Here is a 19,646-nt window from a genome sequence, read left to right as displayed (position 1 = left end):
CCCCCCCCCCCCCCCCGCTTTGGGGCACTACAGGATCTCTCCAGAGTAAATCCTTTCTACCTCTGGATGGAGGAGTGGTGCAGTCAGTGACTTGGCCCTTTCTCTCTATAGTACATAGAGTCTGGGCTCTGGCTCCCTCAGGAAGTGCTTTACTGTGTCTGAATGAAACAGGGCCCTCCTTCCCCAGTACCTCAGTGCCAGACTCTCAGCCCCACACAGCTGCAGCTGTCACCACCCAGAGTCCGTCTGCCTTAATCTGCACACCTCTGACATTTGGTCAATCTGTTAGAATCACTGGGCCAGTTACAACAGTGACCAAAGGAGATAAGATACTTTTGCCACAGTTGGAACTTCCAGAGGGAGGAGGGAGGCCTGAGGTCTTGCACAACCCATTTTGGGGCCTGCTTAGTCCCAAACCCTCAAGTATTGCCACCTTTCCCTCCCCCAACCCCCCACCCACCCTGACCTCTGGCAGGAGAATACAGTTAACCTACAGTAATATTTAGGGTTGAGGAAAACGTGGTGGGGTGAGTATATATGTGAAATAGGTATTCTCAGGCTCTGACCTTGCAGTTCCCTCATATTCTACTTTCTGATGGTGATGCGGCTGGATACCCCTAAGGGAGAGGGGTAAGAACTGGGTTTAACAACAATAATAATTTGTGTAATTAAAGTTTATTTGAGCACAAAATACTTTCTCTGTCTATAAAATTAGCAGTAGCAGCAGTACTTTCGAGCCAAGGAGGGCAGACCTGTTCAGACTGTTAAAGCCTGGTACATGGCTGTCCCACTTCCTCTGTGGACATATACCTGTGCATGGTGGCTAGGGCCCCTTTTCCAGAGTATCTCTGTCTCTCTCATGATGGTTTCTTTAGGGGAGGGAGAGGGGACCTGGGATGATTCTGAGTGGGCCAAACCATTAGGCTGTACCTCAGAGAAGCTCATCGTCTCCATGGATTGCTGTACTGCATGTGTCCACCAAGGCACTTCTCTAGACTCTGTCTGTCAAGGGAATTGGGTATTTTCACTCTCACAGAAAGCAGTGGCCTAAGTCTTGGTCCCCACTGAAGCAGTGTGGCTGTCCATAGCATGTTTGGTGGTTATGGATTGAGTGTGTGGCCAGCTCGTGCTTTTCCTCGAGCAGGGACCATGTGCATGTCCCAGGCTCACACCATGCTCTCTAAGTTCTCTTTGGACAGGGCCTCCGCCGCTGCCTCAGCCTGAGTCTCCGATGGTGTGTAGGAGTCCTGGTAATCCTGAAGCAGCTTCACCACCTCCAGGTGGTTGAACTGCACAGCATCATCCAGGGGAATGTTGCCCCACCTAAAAGGAACCGAGATCGGGATCAGGGAAAGAAGACAGCGACAGTGCTCTGGTCACACTACGTGACTGTGGTGGCTGGAGGGCAGAGGGAGAGAAGCTATGCCCAGACTCCAACCCCCCGCCCCCGGCCACCTCCAATTTTAGCTTACTCTTACCTGTCCTTGACAAAAGGATTCACTTTGCAAGCTTCAATCAGGAACTTAACAACTTCAATGTGTCCTAGGAATATGAGAAGGAAAATGAGATGGTATAGATCCTCAACCTTTTGGTGTTAGCCATATGGACTTTGGCAGCTGAAGTCTGAACCAAGAGGGGTGGGGGAAAGGCCTCTTCCCATTTTGCTCCCTGTGGCAGCCAATAATAGTTGGCCTGAAGACTGCAGGGCATCTCAACAAAACTAGTTGCTGCGCCTGTAACCTTATGGGCATATACAATAGGGAGTACTCTTCGTAGAAAAGAAATGGTCTTGGGGTGCTTGGCAGGCTCAGTCGGTAGAGCATATGACTCTTAATCTCAGGATTGTGTGTTTGAGCCCCACACTGGGAGTAGAGTTTACTTTAAAAAAAAAGGGGGGGCGGGGTATAAAATATTTTTAAAAAGAAAAAAAAAAAGGATCTTAAGCTCTGGTTCCCCTTTTATTTAACCTTCAGATACCTTCAGCTGCAGCAACATGCAGGGCTGTGCGGGAGTCATAGTCTTTCTGTTCCATGTCCATGGCTGACAAGGCAAACCTGAGGGTTGGGGAAAGCAGCTGGAGTTACCCAGATTAGTCTAGAATCACTAGTGTCTTTTCTGACGTGGGGTTCCGACTAGATAGGTTCCAGAAAAAATAAAACAGGCTCGCTAAGATCTGTAGACCCTGCATAATCATGTTCCATACCCAGATGAGACTGTTACTCCCAAATCAGACAGGGGTGTGATGCTTCCAGAAACATCACTGCCTACCTGTGGTAGGTGCCCAGCACATGTTTGTTGATGTTGGTGATCTACTTGAGGGTGCTTACTTCCCTCCTAGGACTCTGCTCTTAGCACCCAGATTAATCATAACATGGCTGCCATTATTTAAATTCATATCATATGGCAGTCACTGTACTTAAAACAATCTCATTTAAATGCAGTCTGTATCCATTCTATCTGGCTCTAAAGCTGAAGCCTTTAACTATTTTGCTGTGTTGACTCTTAATGAGATCTCTGATCAGGAGTATTTTACTCTGTTTATTTGGTACCTTCGAAGGGCTGAGACATCTCCACTATAGGCAGCAAATAACAGGTTCACCACAGTCTTGTTCTGGAAAACAAATACCCACCTGAGATTAACTGTGACTTTGGGCTCACCCATGCTCAGCTCTGTCCTGTGACCCTTCTCCAAAGATGCTTAGCCAAGGGTATTGCTAAACCATTAATGGAATGTTCTATTCTGAAATAGTCTTACAAGCCACCTGGGGTTTTCCTTACCCGAACTTCTCCCCCTTCACGCCGTGGGTCTAACTTTCGAGCACAGTGCCTCAGGTTGTCATAGTTGTGGAAATTGAACAGAGACACCAGCTTCTAGAATTGTAAGCCAAAGAGATCGATTATTTACTCCCTGCACTCACTAGGAGCTCAAAATTGTTTCATTTACTCATTCAAAATCATTAAGATCTTCAGGCAAAATAACTCACCTGGCAGAAGCTGATGCCCCTATGGCTGTTCCCTAGCTTGTCCAATGGAGGTGATAGACACATCATTCCCATGACATTGGGCACCACTAGAAGGATGGCTCCTGATACAGCTGACTTGGCCGGCAGGCCCACCTTGGGGATAAAATTGAGACTGAGGATAAGCTAGTGGTGCCCTCAAGTCTGGATTAATAAGTTCGTCTATTCCAAATGACTGCACAGGCAAGGTCATCTCCACCTCAACCTCTTGGCTTGTTAATTAGCTTCTTTCCTTATTCCTCTCCTGTCCTGTCTCCTTTAAACTCATGGCTTCAGTAAGGAAATACTTGTTGAGTGTCTATGCTGTGCCTGATGCTGCCCTAGAACTAGGATGGTCTCTTGACTTCATGCTGGTGGTAGGAGATGGACGATCAAGAGACAAAAAGAATCACAGCTTATGAGATAACACAGGAGGAAAGAAGCAGAGTGCTGCAATGGAGAATGCAGTGGGAGGGGGGCCTACTGGAGACAGGATGGTCAGCAAAGCCTCTCTGAGGAAGGGACCTTTACACCGAGACCTAGAGTAGTGCCAGGTACATGGAGGGTGGCAGAAGTGGGGTTCAGAAGCCGCAACATCATGTATTAATGTGTTTGAGGGACTTGATGTGTTTGACAGACTCGCCTAAGGACTCTCAGCCCAACTGCCAGACTAGGAGTTACGAAGGAGAGGCAGGAACAAGTTTCCAGCCTCCACCTTCGGAGACTCCGTGGTCTCACTTCTTGGCTCCGGACTGGTAGCAAACAATGGCAGGGCCGGAAGCACTCACATGGAAGGCAAACTGGCCTGAGAAGTCGTACATGCCGCAGGAGTGCATGAGGCTGAGGGTGTTGCGCACTGCTTCAGCACTCAGGACGCTCTCTCCTGTGATGGGGCAGATCCCGCCATTGGCCAGGGTAGCTGCCATGACACTGCCTGACTCACAGGTCACTTCCACTGAGCATAGCTGTAGAAACAAGGCAGAAGGGTGGGTGCAATGTGGACCATGAACACCATGTTCTTGGGCACAGAGCCATGTTCTTGGCCTCCTGATCTTTCAGAAAGTTCCCCTGGTGTTTCTGAAGGACACCAGAACCACTGGAGAGGACGCATCCCTCATGTGGGTCAGAGCAAGGATGGTGGACTGTCCTATTCCTTTGGCCCTGCACGGAACAACAGTGTGTGCTCACCTGGAAATAGAGGTCGAGGGCTGCCATCATGTCCACCCCCTTAGGAAAGCACTGTAAGCAAGAAGAAGGGAGAACATTTCCTTTCAGGCCATCAGCAAACCCTGTCACACTGCCAGGATCTCAACCGAAGTCCCCAACCCCATGTGCCCTTCCACCAGCTGCAGAATTCTCAGGGACTTTCTCTACCAGCCTCTCCCAGTTACCTTCTTTTCCTTTAGATAATAGCCGATGGCATAATTCCGATCGCCTGTTTCCTTCTCTGACTGGAATCTGAAGCAAACACCCAATTTAGAGTTGATGGTTGAGGGGTGGGTTTTAGGAGAAGGGGAAAAAATACCTTCCCTGAGAGAGACAGAACTAGATCACACATGTCAAACTAAATCAGCCCCCAAATAAATCCTCACGGTAATCCTGGAGAAAACTACTGACCCTGAGCAAGCAGTAGACATAGCTTTACTGTTAAGTGTGAAAAAGAAACTCCCAACCCCCAAATTGTCTAGTCATCTAGTTTGGAGAAACTGATGAGGTTTCTGGCTTGGAGAGGCTTGGCAAGAAGGGCTTAGGAATAAATCCTCACACTGCCTCTCTAAATACTAAATAGAAATGGAATAAATTCTTTTACAAAGTAAACAAATATCAATGAATTATCTCAGAGGAAGCTGGGTAGCCAAAATTCCCCTGGATTTCCTCCTCTTAAGATTCTTTCATCCCCCTTCTCTATGGCAACTGCACATATCCCACAATGTATTCAGCCAATCCCGCAAAAGGGGGCCTTACGTGGCATTGCTGAAACCCATGTATTCGTTCCCAGCCATTTTGTTCAGATACTGTAACACCTGAAAGAGGAAAGGGGGCATGAAAGGCATCACATGGGTGAGGACCCCTACTGAACACATACTAGCCTGATGAAGCCTTCTGAATTTCTAAGTCATTATCCCAGCAGAGACTCAGGAGGCTTTCCCCTCTGAGGCCATAGATTCCCACGCCTCTGGAAATAAGGCTTCTAGTATGGGCTGGTGCACTATCAGAGTGGAGTTAGAGCTGAGCACTGGGGCAGGTGGAGGGGAAAACATGCTATGGAGAAAAGCAGCCAGGAGCTGAGTAGCAAGGGAACTTACAAAATCAAACTTCTCTGCTTTGTTACAGTCCATCTGCAGAGAGAGAGAGAGAGATCGATTAGCATTCCAAGCCTAGAATGATGACAGGGGAGTGTCAGGAGGACTTAGTGGAGTTTAATGTCTTTTTTTTTTTTTAATGATTTTGTTTATTTATTTGACAGAGATCACAAATAGGCAGAGCAGCAGGCAGAGAGAGAGAGGGGGAAGCAGGCTCCCCGCTGAGCAGAGAGCCCGATGCGGGGCTTGATCCCAGGACCCTGGGATCATGACCTGAGCCGAAGGCAGAGGCCTTAACCCATTGAGCCACCCAGGTGCCCCAATGGAGTTTAATGTCTTACACTAATTTTGCCACTGGGAATATTTTACATTTTACAATGATTTTTTTAAAATGACATATATATATATTTTTGGGGGGGGTACGGCTGCATATCTAGTGATCTTAAAAACAAAACCATTTAGATTTTATTATCAAGTAATGAGTACAGATAACTTCAGCCCATCCAGGAGTCTTACCCATCTGAGTCTCACTTCCAATTCCATTCTCAATCCCAGGCCTCATCCCTGCCTCTCACTTCCATTGTCCTGAGTCCGGTCCTGTCCCCAAGTCCCACTCCAATTCTGATCCCCATCCCCATCCCTTACAGCCCAGGCTGGAGCCATACTCTATCATATCCCTGACTCCCATGGCTATCTCCAACAGGATTAACAGGAATGGGATGAGAGGTGTGTTGCACAGAATATTGTTATATAGATTATATTGATAACCAAAATAAAGCTGAAGATCTTAGCTGAGAGTCAGGTCCAATAAGGCCTACTTCAATGGGAATAGGATGAGGCAGGTGCAGGTTAGAGGGCTGCAGGCAGAGGTAACCCAGGGCAAGGGAGAGCTTGAGCCTGGTCTCCCACCCCACCCCCCACCACACCCCGTTGCTTCCTACACATGTCAACTATAGTGTCAACACCATAGGGACAGTGACACCTGAGTCCCTGGGGGGAGGGTTCCTAACACCACCTTCCTCAGGAGGGGCTGTGATTGGCTCTGGAATGTTGCTGCCCACGCTGTTCTCAGGTTCTTGCTCAAGCCCTGGGAGACCTACAGCTGACAGGCCAGCCTGATGCCCTTGCTCAAGGCCAACTCACAGTTTCAAGTGACGTGAATAGCTGCCCTGGCCTGGCCATTCACCCTTCTTTCTGTGTCCCTCACCCAGAAGTGGCCAATCAGTGCCCAGTAGTGCTGTCCTCCCCCTGTATCTGGCATGTGGCCCTTGGTCCTAGGTAGGGGTCAAGACCTGCTCACTTCTCTAAGGGCCAGGAAGCTCTGGGCTCCAGACTCATGGGTGGGGGCAGAGGTATAGTTCCTTTTACTAACATCTTTAATATATGTGGTCGTTGCTGTGCCCTCACTGCCTCCTGGAGACCCTCAAAGGAATCAAAGACCCAGTAATCCCCCTGAAGAGCTGGGCAGATATGAGGAATATAGAAACAAGGGGATTTAGAGAATAGTACCTTCCAGAAGGCTAGGATGGCACTGACCTTGATCAGGGAACTCACGACAATGGCACCAGCATTGACCATGGGGTTATGGGGGATTCCTGGGGAAATACAAACCACCCAGTCTTATTAGCCACTGTGCAAAGCCTCCTTTACAGCCTGCCCACTCTGCAGGCAGACAAATCTTTCTTTGCTGGGGAGGATAAAATGACAGAACTGATCAGGAAGGTCAGGGAAACAAACAGGGCTGCAGGGGTAGGTGGGAATAAGAAGGGGGACACCTGAGTCTGATCTGAGCTCTGGTGGCACTCACCTTCCTCATTGAGAGAGAGCTTATTGTAGCGTAGGCCACTGGGCTCCTTGCCCACAAACTTGTGCACGTAGTCAGTGCCAAGGGTGCTGATGGAGATGGCATAGGTGAGGGGCTTCACACAGGACTGCAGGCAGAAGGGAATCTTTGTGTGGCCCACGGAGTGCCTGCAGCAGACAGGTGCCGCAAAAAGAGTCAGCCTATGTTCTGCACCTGTGCCCTGCCTTCCCATCCTCTCACCCGGCTTCTCACCGCTGACCATCCACAGTGCACAGGGAGACGCCCCACAGGTCCGGGTTGGACTTGGCCAGCTGGGGGATATAGGCTGCCACCTGGGCGTGAGTGGGGAGAGAAAACAGAACGGGGATATGGATATAGAGAGGGGAACAGAGCTGAGGTTCTGGGTCAGGAAACTCTTTTAGATAAAAGTGAGAATTCTGTCTTCTGCAGGGCAACAGGGTTCCCTCCTGCCTGTTGTTCCCAGGGACACCCAAGTCTTAAGTCCAAGAATGCCTTATCTTTCTGTAGCCTTATCCCGATAGAGATGGCAGCAAAGCCTACAGAAGGTAAAAAGTGGAGAATTCTGGGGTCAGCTTCCCTTTTTGGGTCTTGGGCTTAATTACCCTACAGGTCTCCTTCAAAGGTCTATTGAATCCTTCATGCCAATTGTCCCCTTTAGAACTTTGGCTTCCCTCCTCTGCTCTAGAAATCACATGTATAGAAATACATAAAACCCTTGTCCCCATTTTTAGAGATTCCACTTCTCATCTCTCAATCATGGATTCCCAACCCCCGGAAATTTCCAAGAAGCAAAGTATATCTGGCCCAGAGCCCTTGTCCCGCCCTTAGTCCCCTGGCCCTCACTTTGCCTCCAGTGAGCTCTTTGGCATCTTCAAAGATGCGATCCACATGGCTCGTGAACTCCTCAAAATCAGGAATGACAAACTTCCTTCGGAATGCCTGGGTCAGGAGCACAATGTTGCTGCTCACACACCTGGATCCCAGACACGATGGGGTTAGGGGGCTGGAGAGATGCAGCTGCGACTCACTCCGGAGCCATGGAAGTCAGGAATAAGGAAAGTGTGAGTGGTGATTAGGTTTGGGACCAACAGTTGTATGACCTTTGGCATGTTACTTTATCTTTCTGGGTCTCAAGTTTCTTTTGCCCCTAAAATGAGGGGTGGCAATGATTTGGAAGGATAGCCCAAGACACAGTGTCTTAGGGTATGAGAAAAAAATAAGTACCCAAATGATATGTACAGTGGGTCACCTTAATATGTTAAAATTCCTAAATCATATAAGTGTATTTACATATATTCCTATATGTACATAAATGCATAGGACATTGTCTAGAAGATACCCACTAATCTGTCAACAATGTTTCCTTCCGGGAAAAGGGACTGGGGTTGGGGAGACAGGGAAGGGAGAACATGTATTTCTATGTTGTTTGCACTTTTATAATGAGTACGTGAACATTCATATGTTACTTGTATAATAAATAATACATTGAGGAGTTGGACTTGATCCAGTCCCCAGGAGCCCTCCCTGCTGTCATAGTCTATGTCCACAGAACAGTTCTGAGAATGGTGCCCTTAACTGTGGGGCCCTCACTTTTGGAAGAGATCTCGGTCCAAGAGGCCACCACTGCTGGACTCTCGAACCATGCGACGCATCTGGCTCATGCAGTCCCGGAGCCGGGGATCTGATGTCTGCAGTCCGGTGGCCTTCAGTGCCTTTAGGGGAAAGAAGAAGCCTGGTAAGGTCAACTACAAGGACAGTAATGCAATCCTAACCTTCTTTCCCAATGGATAACAATTAGCTCAACCCCAACTACTATGACACATGGACCAAATGGGTTTGCAGACTAAGAAAGGAGGAATGGTGCAGGGTTGAAGGCTGATAAGAGTTTCCTGCCCTTTTTCATCAAGGCAGCTGGTTTCTGAACCCCTTGGGTCAAAGTCTCAAACCAAGAATATGGATTGAGTCAGAGGGTTTAATCTTTCCAGCCTGGAGCATAGATGGGATTGCCTTATGAGCCTTGATATCTACTGCCATCTCCTACTTTTCACCTTCATGAGGCAACATGTTAGCTACCCTACACTTGTCCTGTCCTCCTTTTCCTGCTTTGCAGAGATCCTGAGGGCTCAGCATTCTGAGAAGATAAGAGAGGAACTTACGGTAGTGAACTTGTGGATAGGGATTCGTTCCTGTCCTTCAGCAATAGTGTAGAAGAGCAGATCACCCAGGCGGGATAGCATGCCACTCTCTGATGAGTCACTGTTTGGGGGCAGAGATAGGAAAGGAGGATAGGAACATGAGAACTGCTCCCTGCTTCTCCTCCTAGAACATGGCCTTATAAATAGATAGGTGTCCCTGGGACACCAAAGTGGTTCAGTCGGTTAAGTGTCTGCCTTCCTTCAGCTCAGGTAACGATCCTAGGGTCCTGGGATTGGGGGGTCCCTGCTCAGTGGGGAGCCTGCTTCTCCCTCTGCCCCTCCCCCTTGTGCTCACTCTCTCACTTGCTCTGTCTGAAATAAATAAAATCTTTAAAATAAATACATAAACAAACAAACAAATAAATAGGTAAGTGTCCTCACTCTACCTCACTCAACCCTCCTGCCTGAATCATTTGATCTCTCCCTATACTTCCAGCTTTTACATCTTTCCTGGAAGGTCTTAAATCTTACTCTCTAGCTTTCTTTTGTTTCTAACTTTCAGACCTTTATTTCTAGCTGCCTTCTAGACACTTCCATTTCTAGATGTCCCATAGGCACTGCCAACTCAAAATGTCCAAACTTGATGTTATCTCACCTCCCTCCCTCTGCTCCTCTTCCTGTGCTCCCCATTTAGGTTAATAGTGGTATCACACACCCTGGTGCCAAGCTGGAAACTTGAAATCATTTGGAGAATTCCCATACTTTACATCCATGTTCGGTCAGTAACCCCACATTATGGTAACCACCATAATGTCTCTCAAATCCACCCTCTTTTCTTCTCCTATGCCAGCATGGTATAGTAGAAAGAACCGAATTTGCCCCTTAGAAGCTGTGTGACCTTAATAGGGTTAGTAAGTCAGATTATTTAATCTTGCTGAACCTCCTTCCTCATCTGTAAAATAAGGGTAACAATGCCTACTTCACATGGGTGAAGTAGGCTTAATTAACATAACATTTTGCGAAAAAGTCTTTCACACAGTAAATGCTCAGTAAACCATGTTTTTTTATTAGCAGTCCATATTGTCTGTTCCCTAACTGTTACTACACTCCCTTGTCTTCCAACCCTTCTTCCACCATGTGCCAGTTCTTTCTAAAACTCAAATATCGGGGTGCCTGGGTGGCTCAGTGGGTTAAAGCCTCTGCCTTCGGCTTGGGTTGTGATCCCAGGGTCCTGCGATTGAGCCCCTCATCAGGCTCTCTGCTCAGCAGGGAGCCTGCTTCCCTTCCTCTCTCTCTGCCTGCCTCTTTGCCTACTTGTGATCTCTGTCATATAAATAAATAAAATCTTAAAAAAAAACCCTCAAATATCATTTCTCTATTCAAAAACCTATGATAGTTCCCCAGTGTCTAACAAATAAGTTCTTATTTCTTGGTTTGGCACTCAAGGCTCCTTAAAACCTGCCAACAGGGGCACCTGGGTGGCTCATTTGGGTAAGCATTGGACTCGGTTTTGGCTCAGGTCGTGATCCCATGAGTTATGAGCCCTGAGTTGGGCTCCGTGCTTGGTGGGGAGTTTTCCCAAAGAGTCTCTCCCTCTGCCTCTCTCCCACACGCACACACTCTCTCTCAAATAAATAACTCTTAAACAAAACAAAACAAAACAAAAAACCAGGCCTGCCAACCTTCCTTTCCTATTCTCCACCATGCCCTGACACTCCAGTTATGCCAGATAATAGGTGGGTGTCCAAATGGTCCAGGCATTGTCAGCGTTCCTGGCCTTTGCTTATGCTGCAACTTCTGTATGAAATGACCTTTTTCTCCTTCACTTGGGACAGTCCTGCTCATCCTTCAAGGTCCAGACCAAATATACTAACTCTGTAAAGGCTTCCTCAAACCTCCCAATATTGTTTATGCTGCTGGTATGACACAACCCACCATCTTATTGACAGAAGGATCTCCCTTGCTCCACTGTTAGGTCTTTGTGATTTTTTTTTTAAGAGTCTACATTCATTATTTTTCTAAATTAGTGATTTTTTTTAAGAGTCTACATTCATTATTTTTCTAAATTAGAAGTGCATTGCAAAACCTAAACAGATATGATATTTTGGATTATAGATTAAATTCAGAAAAGATGTAAAAATTTCCTTTTTTTTTAAGGTTTTATTTTTAAGTACCCTCTGCACTCAATGTGGGGCTCAAACTCGTGATATGGAGATCAAGAGTTGCATGCTCCACTGACTGAGCCAGCCAGGTGCCCCAAGATGTAAAAATTTCTTTTTCTTTTTTTTAAGATATAAAGATTTCTAATTCCAATTCTCCCAATTTTTTTAAGGCTTTATTTCCCACACCCCCACCCATTTTGCCCATTCTCCCTCCCTTCCCTCTTCATACATCTTTCTTTCTCTCTCTCTCTCTATATATATCTATCTATATGTAGATATATATCTATATAGATATAAGTATATATCTATATAGATCTAAATATATATCTATATCGATCTATATAGACATCCATCCCTCTATAAATTTTTGTCTTCCTAACATTGAGCAAAGTCCCTAACACATAGTGGGTCTTCAATAGAGAATTACCAAGTTACATTTCTAGGAAGCTTCCTGTTTCCCCAAATCTCTCTTTTGCTGGCTTATAGTGCTTAAAATTCCAGGTACTGAAGACTTCTTGGTTTTCATGAATTCCGCTATTAATATGCCAACAGATTTAGAGGAAATATTTTTTCAGATCATTCCAAACATGACAGGTATTTGAAATTAAGACCCTTGAAAACTCTTTGACCTGACAATTTGGCTTCCAGGTATTTATCCTGTAAGTGTACTTACACACCTGCAAAGTAACATATTCACATTTATTGTATTGTTAGTAATAGTTAAGACTGGAAATGACCTAAATGTGCATCAACAGGGAACTGGCTAGGTAAATTATGGTATATTCATGTAATGAAATATTATGCAGTATAAAAAAATGAAATGAGAGAGTTCCTTAAGTACTGATATGGAATGATATCTAAGATGTCATATTGCTGCACATCAGGCTCCCTGCTCAGCAGGGAGCCTGCTTCTCCCTCTCCCACTCCTCCTGGTTGTGTTCTCTCTCTTGCTGTCTCTGTCAAATAAATAAAATCTTTAAAAAAAATAAAATGTCATTTTAACTCAAATAAGCAAGCTGTAGAACGATGTTCATACTATGGTACCATTTATGTTAAAAGGAAAAAGATATACTTCCCTCTTCAGGTACAAAATATTTCTAGAAGGATATATAAGAAACCTATTTAAAAAAAGAAAGAAAGAAAGAAACTTGTAAGTCTGATTTACCTTCCTCTAGGGTGACGAAGCAGGTGCTGGGCAAAAGGAGTAGGAGGGATATTATCCACTATATATCTTTTTGCATATTTTGAATTTTGAACCATATGAATATGTATACAGTATTTATTGAATATGGTATATATGAATATGGGCATACTATCTATTAAAACAATGCATTAAAAAATAACAAGTCTCTCAAGAAACTTGGCATAGACGATGCATGTACATATTTAGGGCCAGGAGAATACCAGGAGAGGGGAATTTCTTTTTCTGAGGAAATCCAGTTGTCACATGGGACCAGTGACTTTAGGGAGGACAGGATCCATGCAGTGATAGAAGAAGGATGAAAAAGCTATCTGAGAATAACTCAAGGCTATTATGTAGAACACTTTAGGGCAGGCCTCTCTGTGCCTGGAAGCTGAAGGAAAATGGGAAATTATGCCATACCACTAAGGTATCACAAGCCTTAAGTAAACTGCATACCCTTTGGTTCAAATATGAATTGATCTACAATATAATGTTGGGGGGGAACAAGGTGCAGGACAATGTGTACAGCATGATGAACAGAAAATAATATCAACATGTATTTGCTGATACATGCATAAAATATCTCTAAAAGGTTATACAAGATACTGATGACGGTTGTCTCTGGGAAGCAAAATCTCCTAGGAATTTACTCTAAGAAATAACTGAGTAGGTGCACAAGGATTTGCAGTAACCAGACTGAAAATTGTTTAAATAAATTATGATGCCTCATACAATATAATCTCAAAATGGTTAAATAGCCACCATTAAAATGATGATATCACACATACATATTCAATATTAAAAATTGCTTGTAGGGGCGCCTGGGTGGCTCAGTCATTAAGCATCTGCCCTTGGCTTATATCATGGGATCGAGCCCCACATCAGGCTCCCTGCTCAGCAAGGAGCCCACTTCTCCCTCTCCAGCTCCCCTGTGCTTGTGTTCCCTCTCTCTCTCTCTCCATCATAAATAAATAAAATCTTTAAAAAAAAAGCTGTTCGTAAATGAAAAAGATAGGTTACCAAAAATATGAATACTATGATCCTATTTTTGTTAAATTTTATATATACATATATAAGGTATATATGGATATATATTGGGTTACCTCTATTACTGGGATCCTTTATTTTCTTCTTGATACTCTATCTTGTTTTTCTTTTATAACAAGAAATAAGAAAGCTAAATATTAAAAAACAAACAAGAACCCGAATAACAGGGCATTTTCTCTTTTCTCCTTTCCTTCCCCCCCTCAAACATAAGAACCCCTCCCCATCATGGTAGCACACTCCCAGAGCCCATGCCCTCCCAGTCCTTTCAACTCCTTCTGCCCAAGAGAACACCAGATCAAGGCCCTTACCACAAATTCCCTGGGAGCACAGACAGTCAGAGGCAGGAGGATCAAGGTTCCCCAAACATGTCTATCACTTGATTCCACTGGACAAGGAAGAGTGTGTGGAAGGAATCAGGGATAACCCTCGCTCCCATCCCACAGAAGGTTTTAAGGTGAGGGAGGTTAAGGCATTGCGCTATCCCACCATTTCTCCCATGGTGATTACTTGGGAAAAGTTGGAATAGAGAGTGGAATGGAAGAGAGAGGGCTAATTTTTGGAAAGTTCAATGTTCCACGTTTCCTTGAGAAGAGGCACGTATAGCCTAAAAATTAATAAGTAAATCATACATTACTGGTCTGTTACCTGTCAGGACAGAGGCTCCAGTGGTGGTGAGACAGTCAGTGCTGTGTCTGTCTGGCTACTTTAATTATGATGTGCATGTCTTACTGAATGTCATCAGTACATGTCAATGACAGGGAGATGGTCCATTTTTTGTTCCTGCTATAACAGAGCAAGAGCTACTTGGGCAGTGTCTACGTTGGCTTCTGGAAAGGACAAAATTTCCTGCTCAGCTCTGTCTGCATTTCGGAGAAAAGAGGCTCAGCCACCAAGTGTTCCTGGGTGGTGGAGGAGAGAGGTACAGCCTCTGGGGCAGAATAATAGCCCAAGAGAAGCAAACCTGTTATTATTATGATTTCTTTGTAAGAGAACCTTTTAAATCGGGGAGCCTGAGCAGCACAAACAACGTGGCTCTGACTGGGTCTGATTTGAGAAATCTGCATCTTGCGATTTTTTCCCTATTACGACTTTCCTCATTCAACAGCCAATTGGAAACTACCCTTATTCTACAGATTTGAGGGCCCTGACAACGCACACATCCAACACATAAGCAAACGACACACGCACATACCTGCGCACTAATAATACACGCGCATCACACATTACACGCCGAGGACATGCCGAACACAAACACACCATACAGCTGGACAGACCCAAGTACACCAAGACACGAGACGGGAGGCTGTTCCATACCCACTCATCCCCTAAAATACATCCGTGGACCTAGGAGGAGAGAGGGAGGGTGAGGATGCGCGGTGCGCACACGGCCCTGCACTCAGACACGTGCACCAAGCAACACTCCGCGCCCATCTGCGTTCCCAGTTAAGTACGCACCTTGGACAGGCACCATCCCGAGGACCGACCTGCCCAAACGCCCTCCCGGGCGGACGGCATGTTACCGCCCGAGCGCGGCGGACCCAAAGCCCCAAATCTAAAGGAAAAGGCATCGCAGGCTAGTGAGCGAGGAGAAGAGAGGGAAGATGAGATGCGCTCTCGGGGTAAAGGGACTCGGGAGCTGGCGACAACGACAGTGGGAGTAGCGAGCGAGCCTGTCCCCTGCCCCTGTCCCGCAAGCCTTACTGATCCTTGCGCTGCGGCTGGTGGCTGTGCGGCGTCTCCCTGCCCAGAGCCGCGGCCTCACTGAGGTGGTGCCGGACGCCCCCGCCAAGGAGAGGGCTCCGGCTCAGGTGACCCCAGCCTCCCAGCCAGCAGTGACTGCCGGTCCCGCTCAGCGCATTCTGCAGAGCCCTCATAGAGCGCATCCCCCCAGCTCGTCTCCCGCTCGGCCCGAGCGCCCGCGGAGTCTGAGGGCTGGTTGGAGGGAGGGGCGGAGGAATCGTGAACGCCGCAAGGTGGGGGGAGCTGGGTGTTGGAGTGCGGAGCCTAGGATGTGGAGGGGAGGGGAGGGGAGGGGAGGGGAGGGGAGGGGCCCAGTGGGTGGGGTCCCGGAGCAGGGGGAGGGGCGGGTCCCTAAGTGTATCGGACCACTGCGAAATACACTCACGCCCCCCTAGACAGGGGATGGGCGAGGAGTGGATAAGAGAGAAAATGGGGGCGGGGGGACGTTTAGTGGGTGGTTAAAAAAGGGCGGTGCCCGAAGGTGGGATGGACAACGTCCAGGTCCAATCATCGGGGAAGCAAAGACCTTGGGGGCGGAGAAAAGAGGAGGCTACCCAATGAGAGCAAGGCGGTGGGCCGTCCGCGAAAGCCCTGTGAATTCCTTCGTCCCCGGGCACCTTGCGGCGGCCTTGCGTGCGGACGTTGAGGGCGGGAAAGCCGAGGGTTGGGGCTTTGCGAAGCCAGGCGAGCTCCCGGAGGACGCGGCGGCGTTAGAACGATGGCGCTCTCGGAGAGAGAGGGGAGGAGTACCTGTCTACACTTGGATAAGAGTGAGCCCTATTCAAGAGGCCGCCTAGTGACCTTCAGCATTCGAAGGCCAGACCCGAACACAGTAACCCGCCGCGTCGAGCGGCATGGAGGTCAAATGAACGCCTCGTCTCCGGCACGCGGCATTGGTGAGTGAGGAGTCAGATGTCCTGGCCGGAAAATAGCCCGACCAGAAACAGCCCCGGGCACTTCAGGGAGGGCCTAAGTTGGATGAAAAGGTCATCCTGATGGTTACTAGGTTGCCTGGGTTCTCATTTCAACTCTGACAGTGATTTGGCGACTATTTAGGACTTGCATGTTCTTGACTGGGCCCTTAACACATTTTATAAACCTTTAAGTGCTCCCAAGATTTTAGTTATTTTAATTGCTTGCCCCTGTATTCCTTACGGAAAAGAGGTGATCTAGAAAAGGAATTTTGAAAACTAAGGAAATTTATCATTTGCAACTAGAAAAACATTCATCTGTGGTTTCGCAGTGCTTAACACAGCATCTGTGTTTAATAGAAACTCTGTAAATATTAGCTACCATCTAGTGCTTATGGTGGATTTTATATGGTCTATCACTCCCACTTACCAGAGACTTCAGAGTAGTTACAGTTAGTCCCATTTGGAAGATGAGGAAACTAAGACTCAGAACTAGGACTTATTTGAATAAGGTAACCCAGTTGTAATTTAATATCAGAGATATCATTGTAATTTAATATCAGAGGAATTAGACTCAGGTAAGTCTGTGACTACAAGGCTTTCTTCATCATGAAGCTCTTCCCAAAATTAACCCATTGAATTGGATTATCCCAGGAAATGATCCTATCCCTAAAGGAAGCGTTTTATGTGAGAAACGTTATGGTAAGGTACTGGGAGTTGTCTAGAGGCTGTATCACAAACCCTTTTCTTAAAAAAAAAAAAAATTTTTTTAAGGGACCCCTGGGTGGCTCAGTTGGTTAAGCAACTGCCTTTGGCTGGGGTCATGATCCTAGGGTCCTGGTATCAAGCCCCATGTCAGGCTCTTTGCTCAGCAGGGAGCCTGCTTCTCCCTGGCCATCTGCCTGCTGCTCTGCCTGTTTGTGCTCTCTCTGTCAAATAAAATTTTAAAAAATTTGTAATTTCTCCATCTAATGTGGGGATTTACAACCCTGAGATCAAGGTTGCACACTCTACCTTCACTTTTCATTTAGGGATTAAAATGAGCATCAAGGGCATTTGGGAGTATAAATATCAAAACCATTCTCTGGTGAGTTTTGTAGAAAGGCAGTTCTCCTTTGCTTTGGTTAGGGATGGAGGGTTTTTTTGGGTTTGAAACCAGATAGAGTGACCTTTCTTTTGTTTGTTTTTCCCTCTGGCAGTCATACCATATCTGCCCTATCTCCTATTGGGACTCTCTCTAACTCAGGAACTCTAGCTTGCTCTCAGCTGCCTCCTGCGTGGCTTTGCCCATGACTTTAAGAATGTTCTGGTAGGGGCACCTGGGTGGCTCAGTTGGTTAAACATCTGCCTTCACTCAGGTCATGATCCCAGGGTCCTGGGATGGAGCCCAGTTCCAGCTTCCTGCTCAGCAGGGTGTCTGCTTCTCCCTCTCCCTTTGCCCCCCAACACTTGCTTGTGCTCCCACCCCCTCAATAAATATTTTTTTAAAAAAGAGAGTTCTGGTAGAATAAACTCAAGCCAGCATTAGTTTTTCCAAATATAATAAAGCTAATCTTATCCTTTTCTCACAGGAATGTAATTTCTCTGAAGCGTTTTAAGCTGTCAAGAAAGCGATACCATATGTTAGGGATTTCTGAACATTACCTAGAAGTTATTTGCTTCCTTTTATTTCCTTTCCCTGCTTTTATGAATTAACCTTAATTATAGTCAGTAATAAGGTCCTCAATCTTCTTCCCAGTTCTCTCTGACTAGAGGAACCTGTTGAGCAGTGAAGTAAATCTACCTGTAGAAAGGGAGGTTCTTAGCATAGAGAACTAGCTTCCAGCTGCCCTTTGACCTTCGGTGTGATTTTCTTCCACTACAGTATTGTTAAATTTACATGAGGATGGAGCATGAACTAGTGACTTGGGAGACCCACAGTATTGTGTAAAGTATAAAATATTCAAGATGAACAAGTTTGTCATTCCAGGTGGTTAAAGCTTGGCAGATCCTTTTTTTGTTCTTGATTTGAAAAAGACCCATCTAATTAAATCTGTGCTAAAGTATTAGCCAACTGCGACATGGCCAGCTAGAAATGAGGCTTTCCATAATGTGAAAGAAATCCTCTGTCATGTCTAATAGTAGGTTTTTAGGTCAGTCCCTGGTTCTGCCAGAGTTTTGTGGTGTATGGGGGAGGATTGGTCTTAATGATTTTGAACCTAAATCAGAAAAGCTAAATCCTCTGTGGAAACTTGGTTTGTGTTTGGGGAATGTGTTTGTTATGATTTAGAGATTCTCATTCGTTCTACTCTTTAGATTGTAGCTAGGCTATTAATTAGTGCAAATGAAAGATTTCACATAAACTTTTTTTCATAAATCTTTGTCCTGCTAATGTTATTATTGATGCACATGCCTTCCTGCTTTAGTTTTTCCATTTGCAAAAGATAATCTGGTTAAATATTATATATTTATATATATAACATATGTATGTATATATATTATATATATAAAATAATACTGGTTAAAATATAAGTCCTGGGGGCTCTAACATCATCTTCCATTCATTCAGTGAGTATTTATTCATTGGCCTATCGTGTGCTGGCCTGGAGCTAGGGAATCCAGACGTAAAGCAAAAACAAACAAAACCATTTTCTGACTATTGGAAGAAATGAGAAAACAGTGCTTGGGATACCTGTGTGGCTCAGTCCGTTGAGGGTCTGACTCTAGATTTTGGCTCAGGTCCTGATCTCAGGGTTGTGGGATCAAGCCCTGGGTCAGGCTCCAGGTCAGTGCAGAATCTGCTTGTCCTTTCCCTCTCTTTTCCTCCCCCCCAAATCACATGCTGGTTTGCTCTCTCTTGAATACATAAATAACTTGATGTTAAACCTTCATGGAGTAAATGAAATTTCATATAAATTCAGATGTATCTATGATCTATCCCAGTGTATGTTTCTAATTCCTGTTCAGTTTAATAATTACAAAACTAAATTTTATTAAGACTGAAAAAATATACACATGAGGATGTGAAAAAAAATCATAATATATCACCACACTGGGTCAAATTTACAATGCGTAATACATATTGTCTCTTTTGCCAAATAATCTCTCTGTAAATTGGTTTCTTTGATGGCCATAGAATAGATTATAGCAAGAGTGAATCATTATAATATGCTAAGAGAATGTAAATTTTGCCAAGGTCCCTAAAAGATTTTTAAAAACTCTTTTTTTTTTTTAAGATTTTATTTATTTGTCAGAGAGAAGGAGAGAGAGCATAAGCAAGGGGAGAGGCAGCCTCCCCCTGAGCAGGGAGCCCAGTGTGGGATCCATCCCAGGTTGGGATCATGACCTGAGCCAAAGGCAGA

At 45.7% G+C, this 19,646-nt stretch overlaps 1 protein-coding gene across 3 annotated transcripts; it reads right to left on the bottom strand.

Moving 5' to 3' along the window:
- Window positions 1–16: 16 nt before the first annotated feature.
- On the bottom strand, window positions 17–15,587 carry LOC111160161 (glutaminase 2). Of its 3 annotated transcripts, XM_022523043.1 has the most exons (19): window positions 15,356–15,537; window positions 12,185–12,187; window positions 9,284–9,383; window positions 8,718–8,839; window positions 7,971–8,100; window positions 7,359–7,438; window positions 7,110–7,273; window positions 6,839–6,897; window positions 5,306–5,338; window positions 4,965–5,023; window positions 4,391–4,457; window positions 4,188–4,238; window positions 3,788–3,964; window positions 2,985–3,116; window positions 2,779–2,871; window positions 2,550–2,611; window positions 1,978–2,054; window positions 1,479–1,542; window positions 17–1,323 (listed from the first exon to the last, which is right to left on the bottom strand). In XM_022523043.1, the coding sequence occupies exons 1-19, from the start codon at window positions 15,535–15,537 to the stop codon at window positions 1,167–1,169; spliced, it is 1,812 nt and encodes a 603-aa protein (XP_022378751.1). In that variant the 3' UTR covers window positions 17–1,166. The 3 variants fall into 3 exon arrangements, with proteins under 3 accessions (XP_022378751.1, XP_022378750.1, XP_022378752.1); XM_022523042.1 differs by lacking the exon at window positions 12,185–12,187 and having other exon boundaries at window positions 15,356–15,587; XM_022523044.1 differs by lacking the exons at window positions 12,185–12,187; window positions 15,356–15,537 and adding an exon at window positions 15,110–15,222.
- Window positions 15,588–19,646: the final 4,059 nt, after the last annotated feature.

The sequence above is a fragment of the Enhydra lutris genome, unplaced genomic scaffold (assembly GCF_002288905.1).
Source record: "Enhydra lutris kenyoni isolate GAN:26980312 unplaced genomic scaffold, ASM228890v2 scaffoldscaffold74, whole genome shotgun sequence".
Lineage (NCBI taxonomy): Eukaryota > Metazoa > Chordata > Mammalia > Carnivora > Mustelidae > Enhydra > Enhydra lutris.
This window is presented reverse-complemented; position numbering and strand designations above follow the sequence as displayed.

Excerpts from the sequence above, each read along its gene's own strand:
- LOC111160161 (XM_022523043.1), bottom strand. The coding sequence starts at position 15,537 with ATGCGCTCTATGAGGGCTCTGCAGAATGCGCTGAGCGGGACCGGCAGT. Across the intron at positions 4,239-4,390 it reads ATTATCTAAAGGAAAAGAAG|TGCTTTCCTAAGGGGGTGGA; the intron begins GTAACTGGGAGA and ends TCTTGCTTACAG. Across the intron at positions 2,612-2,778 it reads GTGAAGGGGGAGAAGTTCGG|AACAAGACTGTGGTGAACCT; the intron begins GTAAGGAAAACC and ends TTTGTTTTCCAG.